Source organism: Vigna radiata, chromosome 7 (genome assembly GCF_000741045.1).
Source record: "Vigna radiata var. radiata cultivar VC1973A chromosome 7, Vradiata_ver6, whole genome shotgun sequence".
Taxonomy (NCBI): domain Eukaryota; kingdom Viridiplantae; phylum Streptophyta; class Magnoliopsida; order Fabales; family Fabaceae; genus Vigna; species Vigna radiata.
Genome location: NC_028357.1, coordinates 36,073,204 through 36,086,933, shown reverse-complemented (window position 1 = coordinate 36,086,933; position 13,730 = coordinate 36,073,204). Strand labels below are relative to the sequence as shown.

Genomic DNA, 13,730 nt, shown 5'->3' with positions numbered 1-13,730 from the left:
TTTACTTAAATAATGAATAAAATTGAGATGAAAATATTATTCTTTTATAAAGTTAAGTTATTTAATTAATTTTATTTTTTAAATGATTTTTTGAAACTTAATCACTTTTTAAATTTGATTTTTTTCTCTCTAAATTTTAAAATATTTTCACTAATTATAATTAATATGGCGATAATGAGTTATATAGAAGTAATTAAAATATGCATGTAATTACATTGTTGTGAAAAGTTCTATTTATAAAATTTTTTTTAATGTTATAGTTATATTTATTGTTTGGTTCGGATAATTTATTGATTTGTTGATAGAAGAATTTTTCCAATGAATTGATGTAAAATATTTTTTTAATAAATTTCAGTTAATTTATTTTTGAAATTATGAATTTGGGTTTGATTTTAAATTAATTACTAAAAGTACTAAGTCGAACCTTATGGTCGCGATTTCGCTTTGAGAAAATTGTGAAATTTATGTATAATTTCTCCATAATATTAAAGTTGTATTTGAGAAAGGCAATTTTCAAATAAATTAAGCTTAATTAACTATGATAATTAACTTTAAAGAAAAGTTGTTATTGAATTAGACGACTTTTGTAAAAAAAAAAAAAAATCACATCCACATAAAGTCATATCTAGGTTTGGCGACTTCTGTTAACAATAATGTTCAATTGAAGTCATAGCAACATTTGATGACTTTTACAGAAATCATGTTGAATCGAAGTTGTAACATTGGTTATCGACTTTTGTTTAAAAATATGATCAATTGAAGTAATACCTAGGGTTTGTGACTTTTTCCTAAATCCAATTTCAATTGAAGTTGTGACACATGTTGGCAACTTCTGTGTAAAAAATGTTCAGCTGAAGTCGTGACACTGGTTGGTGACTTCTGCCTAAAAATATGTTCAATTAAAGTTGTGGAAGAGGTTGGCAACAACAACCTAAATTCAATTTCCACTAAAGTTGTGCATGTGGTTGGTGAGTTCTACCTAAAAAAACTTGGTTTTTGTTGACAACTTGAGTGTTCCATTCAGTTAAAGTTAAATTGAAGTCATGCACTCATGCAACGACTTTAGTTTAGTCCATTCCGAGCAGGTTCCATGTGAGGACTTGGCTAAAATTTTTTTTGGTGATTGTATAAGTATTGCCTTCATTATTTTTCAATTTTGAATGTTAGATGATAATTTGTATAATAAATTTAGGAGTTAAATTTTTTAATTTTGAATGTTAGATGATAATATGTATAAAAATTATAGAAAAATTGAATGGAAAAGTAAGACATCTATTAAAGATTTAAATTACAAGTGAAGCATATCATCATGGTTCTTTATATGGATAGTTGGTTCTATTGTGCCTTTCATTTCGACAACACTTTTTAGGTTTGTTAGGAGTTGGCTCATCAATTTCATTACAAATACGGTTAATTGTTGGTCTTCTTTATGGGTGACATAACGTGGTCTAGTGTAAGTAGACCAATAGTCTTCATTTTGAATTGGATGGAATTAGACTTCACAAGACTTGAAAATATTGAAGAGGTTGTATATAAGGACAACACATGTCGATATTTGTAAATGACAAAAAGAACAAACTACAAACACATGAGAACAAAGTAACTAAAGAACTTGGAACTCACCACAATCACACCATGATTCCTTTAATTTAACAATGTCTGACGTATGGTAGCATCCTAGTTGCGAAGTGACAATCTCTTGAATAACAATTTCTAAATTTTTGTCAAATGATCTTTTCACACGACATATTGCAGATTGCATTTCATTTTTTTTCTCAAAATAGCAGTAATATCTTCATAATATTAATGTCCTCTTTGTAGCATGCATTTGATCTTTGTTCCTTTTTTAACAAACTGAGGTATTGTTCTTCTAAATGTTGCCTTTACTAGAGCACAAATTGATAAGGACTGTGCGACTTTGACATTCTTATATCATGCTTTAGATAACAGAGTTAGAATTTCTCGAAAAAACATTGAAGGGTGCATGCTTCTATTACAGTGTTATGCATAAGAATACATTAAGACTTCATCTATTAATTCCTTAATAGCCAAAGAGATTGCTACAAGAGATGGGGTTTTGTACACACACTCCAATAAAATCACCCTACCAACATAGTGTGAGTCATAAGGAGGTTCTCAATCAAACTTTTCTTTCACTTTTTAAAAAATATTTTCATCTAATATGTATGAAATTAATGTAGTTCCTCTAGACTCCTTATACCAAGGATGAGTTCACTCTGTTGATTAATTTTGAGGTTCCTATAGTCTGTCGAATCTGCGTTCCTCTTATTTGTTTCACCACAATTGAATTCCATAAGGTTAATATGTCATGTTTGGCTTTCGAAAAATTATTCTCGTTCAACCTTTAAATTTAAATCACCTTCATAAAGGAGATTTGAGAGGGAGAGCAAACATATGATAACTGATTTAAAATGATTGATACACTCAACTCATTCAAAGTACTTTGTTCATGGGTATCGACCATTTGTGTAACACCACACCTTATATACAATTATACTTTAGTCTTATAATCCACTACATATTGCTTCCAAACCAACACATCTAATGACGATGTAAGTTAAATTACTAAAAGATTGACTTGTGTGCTTCTTTTCTATTTATGACTAATTTCCATCTCTTCCCATAGAGTGACATTCCACCAGACCCTTAACCTCGATATCAAGATGTTTTATCTTCTTTTTATGGTTAACAGGTTCATTAGTAATAGTTGGTCAGTTTAGTTTATATGGTATACACCAAACTCTAATGTTCACAAACATGGATCATCATCAAAACATGTCTTTTTAGTCACCATACCAAAGTATTCACATATAACATTTTTCCTAGTCAATGAGATATTTTCTCTGGTCTGCCAAATATGTTCGAAACTTTTGAATTAACACCCTAGTATGCATTCAATCCCACATCATTCATGGGATACTATCGTCCCAAAATGTCATCCCAAGCCACGATTGATGAAGGTGACAATAATGTTAATGAAGGCAACACTGCTGCTGATGATGATGAGCTGCCACCTCCACCCTTCCATCACTGCCAATAATAGCAGCCCAAAAGACAAACATGAAGATCACATTGTGAGACTTCATCTCACATATGAATTCTCTATCACTATATTGACCAATGACAAAAAAATATTTATATTAAGATTTATATCTTTAACTTTATTATTATTTTAATTTGAGTAATGAACTTTTTTGTTATTGTAACGAATTATCTTCCAACAATTCATAACTAAGTAAACATTAAATTTGCAAAACCAAAGTCGTGAAATGTCATTAATATTGAAGTCTTTTATCATGTCCATGACTTTAGTTGAATTATTTTAAAATGGATTTCGTCAATCTTTGTCATGACTTCAGCTAAAGATTATTTACACAACAGAAATTGCCAACAAGTGGCTTAATTTCACTTGAAATTGGATTTACATTGATGTTACCAAGGTATAACTTCAATTGATCATATTTTTAAACAGAAGTTATCAACTAGTATCACAATTTTAACTCAACATGATTTTAACAGAAACCATCAACGACTTCAATTAAACATTATTTTTAACAAAAGTTGTAAAACCTGAATACAACTTTACTTGAACATAATTTCTAATAAAAGTTGCCTACTTTCGTAATGATTTTGCTTTGAGATTAATTAAATTTGATCTTCAAGAAAATCACCTTTCATGAGTATTATTTCAATATATTAAGAAGTGGCACATGAATTTCACGACTTCCACAAAACAAAGTCACGTCTTAATCCTTTTGATAATTAATTTAAAATCAGACCCAATAATTTTGAAAGTAAATTAAGTGAGATTTGTAAAAAACCGAAAAAAGAGGTGCAATTAACAATTCCCAATTAAAAAGGGGGTTCTGGTTCCAGAGGCACAGATAGGAACATGAAACCCAAATTGGTTGAAAGCCCATAAATGAAGATAACCTAAGTAGGAATATGCATAAATAAATAAAGGTGACGACGGATTTTGAAAAATATTGGTAAAAGCTTTTGAAAAAGAAAAAAGGGAGACCAAATAAGATCCATGAAGAAATAAAGAGTGTTGTCTGTCAAACCGAAAAGAAGAATAAATAGTTGAGGCACTGCAACTTTTGTCTCAAGTACCTTAAATTTACCTTCAACTCTCCAAACATGGGAGGTTCCACTGACCTCCTTACATTCTTCCTTTTATGCTTCTTCACCACTTTTTTCACTCTCTTTCCCACACTTTCCATCTCCACAGATACCTTAACAAAATCCCAATCCCTCCAAACCAACCAAACCCTCCTCTCCCCAACTGCAATTTTCGAGTTTGGTTTCTTTTCCTACACCAATTCCACCTGGTACTTGGCCATATGGTACAAAACCATCCACCATACAGATAAAACTGTCGTCTGGGTGGCAAATCGTGACACCCCACTTCAAAATTCCAACGCTTTTCTCAAAATAGACGACAATGGAAACCTCATCATCGTAAACCAATCCCAAAAACCTGTCTGGTCCTCCAATCACACAACAACAATAACCAACCCAGTTCTTCAGCTCTTGGATTCCGGGAACCTGGTTCTTCGTGAAGAAAACGAGAATGACCCCACAAGGTTCCTCTGGCAGAGCTTCGATTACCCGACAGATACCTTGTTACCCGGCATGAAACTAGGTTGGAACTTCGACACGGGCATGGAGAAACACATAACCTCCTGGAGCACAAACCAAGACCCTTCAAGCGGGGATTTTTCCTTCAAGCTAGATTACCGTGGCCTGCCGGAAATATTCCTCTGGAACAAGGACCGGATAATCTACCGTAGTGGACCTTGGAATGGCGACAGATTCAGCGGGGTGCCCGAGATGCATCCCGTCACCGATTCCATTAAGTTTTCGTTCTTTGCGGATGACCACCAAGTATACTACACATTCTCAATTGCGAACCACTCCTTGTTCTCGAGACTCTCTGTGAGCTCTGTCGGGGAACTCCAACGCCTCACGTGGATAGAAAGCACCCAGGTTTGGAACAAATTCTGGTACGCTCCCAAAGACCAATGCGACAACTACAGAGAGTGCGGTCCCTACGGAGTCTGCGACACGAACGAATCGCCGGTGTGTCAGTGCATCACAGGGTTCCGCCCCAGGAACCAGCAGGCGTGGAATTTGCGAGATGGGTCTGGTGGGTGTGTGAGGAACACGGGATTGGCGTGTGGGAGTGACAGGTTTCTGCATATGCAGAATGTTAAGTTGCCTGATACAACGTCAGTGTTCGTGAACAGAAGCATGGGGCTGGTGGAGTGCGGGGATTTGTGCCAGAGGAATTGTTCGTGCACTGCTTATGCCAATATTGAGATTAGTAACGGAGGCAGTGGGTGCGTGATGTGGGTCGGGGAGCTCTTGGACGTCAGAAGCTACCCTTCTGGAGGGCAAGATCTTTATGTCAGATTGGCGGCTTCTGATGTAGGTATGTTCTTACTGAATTCTGATTCTGCGTTTTCTCTGTTTCATGTTCATGTAGAAAAAACAGGGCATATGCATTTGGTCGTTTGAATTTGATAAAAATTGTTATTTTTGTTTTAATTTTAGTTTCTTTCTTCTTTTTTTTTCAATTTGAACCGTTGATTACTACAGTGTCTAACCAAAAACACATAGTGAAATAGGAGCATATTTACACGCATTGAGAAAAACAAGTCAACAGAAATGGGTGTGTAGTAAACACTGCACTTATGAGAATTTTAGAACTGCACCAAATTACAAATTAGTGGAGTGGAAGGGTTCAGGGTCCTCAGCATCATTAGATGTTGAATGAGTAAAGAGAATATTTTTCAAGTATGAAAAGACGGGAATAGAACTCCTTTGACATGCACGCCTTACCTTTATAGAGCTATAGCAGTTTAGCAGTACTTATCTGTCATGTTCAAACGTGAAAACCTATTCTAACATTAAACTATAATAACTTTTGCAAAGAGTAACCTTCTTATGAAGTAACTTAAGATGGATGAAATATTATAGAGGAATATCAGATTCTAGAAGTAGAAACTGGTTTTAGATGTTTAATTTAATGATTTTTATCCCAGAGAACATTAGCAGATTCACAAACAAACAAGAAAAGAAAAGCAAAATAGGTTAGCAGATTGACTTTTGTCTTCGAAAGTAATTATTCAAATGACAGCATCAATTTGAAAATGGAGGACTGTTTTTAACTGAGAAGGAAGCAAACAAAAAGAAAGACAACGAAACAGTTTAGTTGTCGATAGCCTGTACCTGCTACACGTGCTCTTTAATGTCTTAGTCCCATTGCTTTCAAGTATATTTTTTACCCTATTTTTTGTTACCTAGGAATGGTTATTTAAATTTTAACTAATTTAACTGTTTAATATAAATTTAATTTTTAATGTTCACACTTTCACAAGACACGGAATTGATTAGATGATTTTTTTATAAATTAAAAACTTGATAGTTAAATGAGTATATGTAGAATTTAGATATTTGTGACCCTCGTTTGACACATATGAGCAATGGGAATCTTATGATTGTATATGTTACATGTGTCGCGGTGGCAGTGAGTCACACACAGTAGTCAATACTTCGCAATACTTATTCTCACCATCTGTGGTAGATGCATTGGTGACCAGAAAATTTATTATGTGTCTATAGAGTTTTCCTAATACTTCCACATAAGGAACCCAAGGCACCAAAAATTATTCTTGAAAGATTTTGTGATGTGTTTTTGGTCAAGGGTCCTCACTCAAAGCTTTTTTCATAAGTAAAAATAAATTATGAAGAAACTCTTTTTTCATTTTTACCCTAAATAAATAATTAACATGATCATTTTTCAGTAATAAGTGCATTAAAATATTCAATAAGTGATTAAACAATTTAATGAAATTGTTTTGCTTCTTATATCTAAATTCTTTGTGTAAAATCCTTGAAAATCACACATTGCAAAGTGGAAGTGATAATATTTTACTTTAATTTCCACTTATGGACAGTTTAAAGGGTTTATGTTTTCACATATTCTTAAGAAAATTGTGTAAAACATGGTTAATTTTATCTATGAAATATTTTATTTGTTTTTCATTCTTAAAATTTGAAATAATTGTTTACAAAAGTCTTAACATAGATCTTATAAGTAATTATCATTAGAGTATTTGAAAGATCTTAAAATTAGAAGTAGGTCTTACATAAGATCAAAGTCATAGAAATAAAAATAAAGAACACAGAACATGGTTAGAAACATTTCAAAACTTAGATTTGATGTTGTTTTCTTTAGATTAGATTGACAATTGATTTGTTTTTCCTTTTCTTCTTTGTGCGAAAAAAATAAAACAATTGATGATGAATGATTTTTGTTTCACCACCTTTTATTCTCACAAACCAACAAGGATGAACTACTTTAAGAGAAAATAAAAAAGGTTGATGACGCAGCCAAAGTTGGATTAGATTATGTGTGCCCAGAAGAAAAATAAGTGCTGAACTGCATGATTTGTTGCGTGAGTTAATCAAATTAACTCAATAATTAAAGGATCTATTCAAAGTTCTGTGGGCCACTTAAGTGCTTTCGTTTCTTCTTCTTTTTTTTGTTCAATCACTTTTTCTGAATTTAAATATATTAAATTTTGTCTCTCTATGACAAGGATGTGGCCCACCCTTTTTGACTTTAAGGTTTCATGAGGCCACACCTCTTTTTTTTTTTTTTAATTGTCTCTTCTGACAAAAATTCTTTTATATTTGTATTTTTGAAAGTTTATAAATTTGCGTTTTTTATTATACCGTTAACTCAGTTTTTTTAAATAACTTACACGCAAAATTATTATAATCGATAAATAAATGTACAACTACTTAATATAAGACGATGAGTAGAGAAAAGGAGTTTGCATTTATTTTGAAGGAAATCGTTTTTAATATTTACACCTGTTGAAACTGAATTAAGCAGTGGTGTTGTATGTAGTCGTAATTCTGGCCCATAATGTGACTACTCGCATTAAAAACATGATCACTGTGGTGGCGAAGTGACATCTTAGCTTATCAAGACCAAGCATGTTGCTGTTCAAATTTGACAAAAGGAAAGGAAGGTTAATAAATGACAGGGAAAAAACGTTTGAATCATCTTATTGGTGGACCATGAGATTGTAAAGGATTGGTTGCAGCCAAATGGGAATTTTTAATCCATTTTGGTGGGAGTAGGTAACTTCATAAAGTTGCAGATCTTCCTCAAATGGGAAAGTCCAAATTCCCAAATTAAATTATGAAAAAAACTATATCATATCACATCCGTTTGTTGCATAAATTCCATGCAAGGAAGATGAATGTGATGATGTGATTTTTCATAGGGGTGGGAGAGTTTATATACTATATATGTGAAACCATAAGAGATTTCTGATGAAACCAATGATTGGAAAGCTTGTTTGTTTTTTTATTTACTTTGAACTTCCTCAACATGATTTTGGAAAGCTATAACTTTTCATTAACCAGATCAAATGTAAAGTGGATCTCTGAACTAAAAAAGCTGTTTGTCTGATGACTTATAGGGGTAGAAGGTGATGCTGGCAAGACAAGTAATACAGTAAAGGATATAGGCATTGTAGTTGGTGTTGCAGGTTTTATAGTATTGGCATCTGGAATTTTTATCTTGTGGAAGAAGAGGAAATTGCAACGTGTATTGAAATGGAAGACAGAAAAAAGAGGTGATGATGCACAGTTACTGTCCCACATGGTAGTGCAGATTGCAACTATTGCAGTATGATGATATGTTATGGTTTTTGTTTCAAAATCAGGTTTTTCGGAAAGAAGTCAGGATTTGTTAATGAATGAGGGAGTGTTATCAAGTAACAGAGAACAGTCCGGTGAAAGTAACATGGACGACATAGAGTTGCCACTGTTTGATTTTAGCACCATAACAATGGCTACAAACAACTTCTCTGAAGAAAATAAACTTGGACAAGGAGGCTTTGGTAGTGTTTACAAAGTAAGCAGTTTTAATAGATGTCGCCTTAAACAAGTCCTTGAATTCACTAATGAATTATGATATGATCCGTGAAAATGCATGACTGGAATAATTGTGTTTATACCAGGGCAGGTTGAAGGAAGGTCAGCACATTGCTGTGAAGAGATTATCAAAAAATTCTGGCCAAGGAATTGAGGAGTTCAAGAATGAGGTTAAGTTGATTGTCAAGCTTCAGCATCGAAATCTAGTTCGTTTGCTTGGTTGCAGCATTCAGATGGACGAGAAGATGCTGGTGTATGAGTACATGGAAAATAGAAGCCTTGATGCAATTTTGTTTGGTGGGTCATTTCAACATTCTGATTCATAATTTGTATTCAAATTTCAAACACATAATATATTGATTATAACCACAATGATCCAGATAAAGCAAAAAAATCCTCACTTGACTGGCAAATGCGCTTCAACATTATATGTGGCATTGCCAGAGGGCTTCTGTATTTGCACCAAGATTCCAGATTTAGGATCATACACAGGGATCTCAAGGCAAGCAACATTCTACTTGACAAAGAGATGAACCCAAAGATATCAGATTTTGGTATGGCTAGAATTTTTGGCACAGATCAGATAGAAGCAAATACGATGAGAATTGTTGGAACATAGTGAGTACCAAGTAAAATCTCACACACACACAGACATAACAAACATTGTGATATTTTACCATTTACAAATTTTTGTATGCAGTGGGTACATGTCCCCTGAATATGCTATGGATGGAGTCTTTTCAGTAAAATCTGATGTTTTTAGTTTTGGGGTTCTTGTGCTGGAGATAGTAAGTGGAAAAAAGAACAGAGGATTCTATTTGGCAAACAAAGAATTGAATCTTCTAGGGCATGTATGTGCAAGTGTTGCTGTTACTCTTTTCGTAGTACGTTTGTTGTTTGTTTCTAATATAATGGCCTGTTTGATAAGAAACAAGTGATTGTGGTTTGTTGTACTGTAGGCGTGGAAGTTGTGGATGGAAGGAAATGCATTGGAACTGAGTGATTCGTCTATTGACACATCATATTCAGCAGCAGAAGTTCATAGATGCATACAAGTGGGTCTCTTATGCGTGCAAGAGCGTGCAGAAGACAGGCCGACAATGTCTTCAGTGGTGTTGATGCTGAGTAGTGATACTGCATCAATGTCACAACCCAAAAACCCAGGGTTTTGTCTAGGAAGAAATCCTACGGAAACTGAATCTTCTTCAAGTAAACTAGAAGAATCATGCACTGTGAACCAAGTCACTGTCACAATGATAGATGCTAGGTAGAAAAGAACGTGACCTCATCTAGCTAGCACACCAGTATAATCACTTTATTTTTTCTTAAAAGTTTAAACAAGGAGAATCCCTTCTTTGATAGTTGCAGTGTTTTTGAGGTATAATATGATCTTGTTTTTTATGTATATTAGAGATGTTATATAGTTTAAGGTACTTTTCGTTGCTGTTATCGAGCTCTCTTAACAAAAAAAGATTACATAATTGTTTTATACCATCAAATCCTCATATCTTATATTCACTATTATTGAACCAATGCATTTATAATATTTACCTTAGATTTTAGGCTTATCCGAATGTACTCTTTGATCCTATGAATCTATCACTTTCCATTTTTACTAAGTTTGTGCCTTTTGGAAACTGTGAATTAAGACATAGTGTATTCGTTTTTAAAGTTAAATATGTTTTTGGTTCTATAATGTGTTTTTAGTTTTAGTTCTTTTTTGAAATTTTGTTTCATTTTCATCTTCTTTCTTAATAAAACTGTAAGATTTAGTCTTCGAACACCAATGACATTAATTTTGTATGATCTGGTTAATGGTGTGTTACGTGTGTGATGACATGTGTACAATTTTTGGATGTTTTTTTGAGATTGAAAGTTAGTTTGTTTTAATCTTAAATTAGGGTTTTTTTTAGTTCTTTACTTTAACCGAAACATATCACCTAAGCTGTGCGATTAGATGTGTGCTTGGTGTGCGGTTTGCGAAACACGAAATCGACATTTAACCTTGGAAGAAATCCAAAGAGGAAAAGGTTCGAGTTGGAGTTGGTCTTCTTCTAGAAGATATTGAAGTTGATGTTTCGTTTTCGTGGGAATAAAGGGAGGGATTGAGGATATAGGGTTTGACGATGTATGTAATTTACTTTTGAAATTATTATTGTAGTAAAATGATATCTGACAATAGTATATTTGATTTCAGGCGAAGGAGTATTGGTTTAAGAATGTTGTAAACATGTGCATCGTCTTCACAGTTAATATCAAAATTCACAGTTAGAGGAAAGATTATTGTTGTGAAGGCAATTACTTTGAAGAACAAAGGAGAATTATTTTTGAAATATAGAAATTAGACTATAAGTGAGAAATTGTTTTACTTATACCGATAAAGTTTTTATTAATGGTTTGTAATTTTTATTGTATAGTAATTCACATTGTAACTATATTAAATGGGTCGATAAAGCATAATTTGAAATTAAAACAATTTTATAAACAAAAACTAAAGAAGATAAAGTTTGTTTTGAAGAAGACAGTTATTTTGGACCTAACGAAGAAGAATGAGTGGGAATTATAAGAACAAATAAAAGTTTATAGTGGTGATGTTTGTTTTGTCCTGAGTATTAACAATGATGTTTTTTATCATGTTTTTGTTTTTTATCATGTTTTTGTCAAAGATTAATTTAATTAGAATTGTAATATTGTGTTATAACAGTAATGTTTTGATTGTAACAGTGATGTTACTAAAACGTTCAAATTGGTTAATCTTAGAACATTGTGTGCTTTTGATTATATTTGTGCTTTTGATCTATTTTTTTCAGAAGTTCTTAAACACTTATAATACTGACTACATCAACCACAAACTTAAAAAAGAAATAAAAAAAAAAAAAAGATCAAAATTGGACCTGGACTATCCTTTTTAGATGACAAACTTTGACAGCACCAAGCTACACCAAAACACCGATTTTGGACTCCAAACATTACGTCAGTTTTTTCCAGTTTCATTTAAGTAAAATGGCTGTACCAAAGGTCCTTATAATAATATTCAGATTATTTCTTCCTTTTCATCTCACTTGTTACTTTAAAATTTATTCTGCATTTAATATAACAACAACTATTACCAAAAGAATTTCAGGTGGATCATCATGATGCATATTTAGAAGAAGCAAAATGTTTGAATAACAAATCCTCCTACCAAGATCAGAGTGAGTACATATTACCATTTTATATTACATAATCTCATCAACTCCTTTGCTTTATCTTCAGCTTCCTGCACATAATCAAATTAATATATCTTATTTTCATAAATTAACCAAATTATTCATATTTTCATTCTGCACCATGATGAAGGACTATAACGACCTCATAAGAATATATGCATCTCCAATATCCAAGCATCAACCAGCAAAAAATGAAGAATATACTAAACTTGTTCTTTTACGTACATTGTTTGTAGCTCCTTTTTTTTTTTTCAGGCCATTATTCTCTTTTAACATCTAGATGGGAATAGAAAAGAGGAAAAAAAGTAGAAAAATAAAGAGTGCCAATGAGTAATTTCACTTGTTTTTCAATTCTGAATCCTTTTTTGACTCCAAATAAGCAATTCAGCCTTGGATTGATTTAGTTTAACTACTTGACACAGAATTTTGGAAAATAAAATTAGGCTTTCTCATTGACCGCATGCTTTCTTGGATTGATTTCTGACTCTTTTAGAACTGATATATTATGTTTGTATGTGGTTATATTTTCCGTTGCATTGTTGTAAATAAGATATACCGTGAATTTAGCTGACAGAAATCAATTTTATGGATTGGTTGCACTCCAAACAAGTTAGTTCTAAGCAAAAGTTTTGAAAGAGGAGACCAAATATGCCTTTTACATTGTCAATCTCTCAAGTTGCAGATGGGAAGATTCAGTAAGTAATTTATCTCAGCATGTAACATGTATAATTGAATAATGTAATTTTCAATGTCCGTAACATAAAATCTGTAACATAAATACCTCATTAACACAGCATACATAAGGTTAAACAATTTTGGCACCAGACCCTGAGTTAAGTCCTGGAGGTTCAATGAGCCAGGAACTCACTAGCCATTAAAGTGCAATATGGTGTAGAACCAGATAAAAGGGAAAAGCCTATTTCAGAGCAACCTATACAATTATTACAAGTGGTCCCTAACAATAAAATAAGTGGTAGGGTACCAATAAGCCTTAGCATTAAAAACAATAAATACACTGCATCGTTCAAGTGGTCCCTATGAAATTCAATTAAATACAATTTAATGAACTATACATGTGGTACTACATGACGAAAAACAAGTCAACAATAACTGTACCCATTGCTAATTTGTTCCTAAGTGGGTCAAATAACTACAAAAAAGTGAACTACATCACATAGGTTGTCCCAAGGTTGTGTTGCTACTTGCTTGAGATCCTAAAACTTGTGCAGCTATGCTTCTTGTAGATGTTCTTGTTGGTGTTCTACCAGCTTCTTTACTTGGTGCAGAAGTAGATCTTCTTCCTACTTCTGTTGTTGATGCAGATCTCCCTCTTTTAACTGATGGTTCTATAGAGTTCCTACCTCCACTCACTTGGTGGTCTTTCAATGGAGTAAGGTAATTAGATTCCATATCGTGTATATAGCAGAAGATGAAAATAACATAATACTAAGTTATAACTTTCTGGTTTACTTTCCCTTTCTATAGCTTCTAACATTATGTCAATATTAATTACAACTGCTACACTTCATAACACTATTTTTC

At 32.9% G+C, this 13,730-nt stretch overlaps 1 protein-coding gene across 1 annotated transcript; it reads left to right on the top strand.

Annotated features, from left to right (window-relative positions):
• Window positions 1-4,030: 4,030 nt before the first annotated feature.
• LOC106768202 (receptor-like serine/threonine-protein kinase SD1-8) lies at window positions 4,031-10,384 on the top strand. The gene is made up of 7 exons (XM_014653197.2): window positions 4,031-5,455; window positions 8,523-8,678; window positions 8,769-8,959; window positions 9,066-9,276; window positions 9,360-9,597; window positions 9,680-9,830; window positions 9,939-10,384. Exons 1-7 carry the CDS (start codon window positions 4,162-4,164, stop codon window positions 10,248-10,250), a joined length of 2,553 nt encoding a protein of 850 aa, XP_014508683.1. The 5' UTR covers window positions 4,031-4,161; the 3' UTR covers window positions 10,251-10,384.
• Window positions 10,385-13,730: the final 3,346 nt, after the last annotated feature.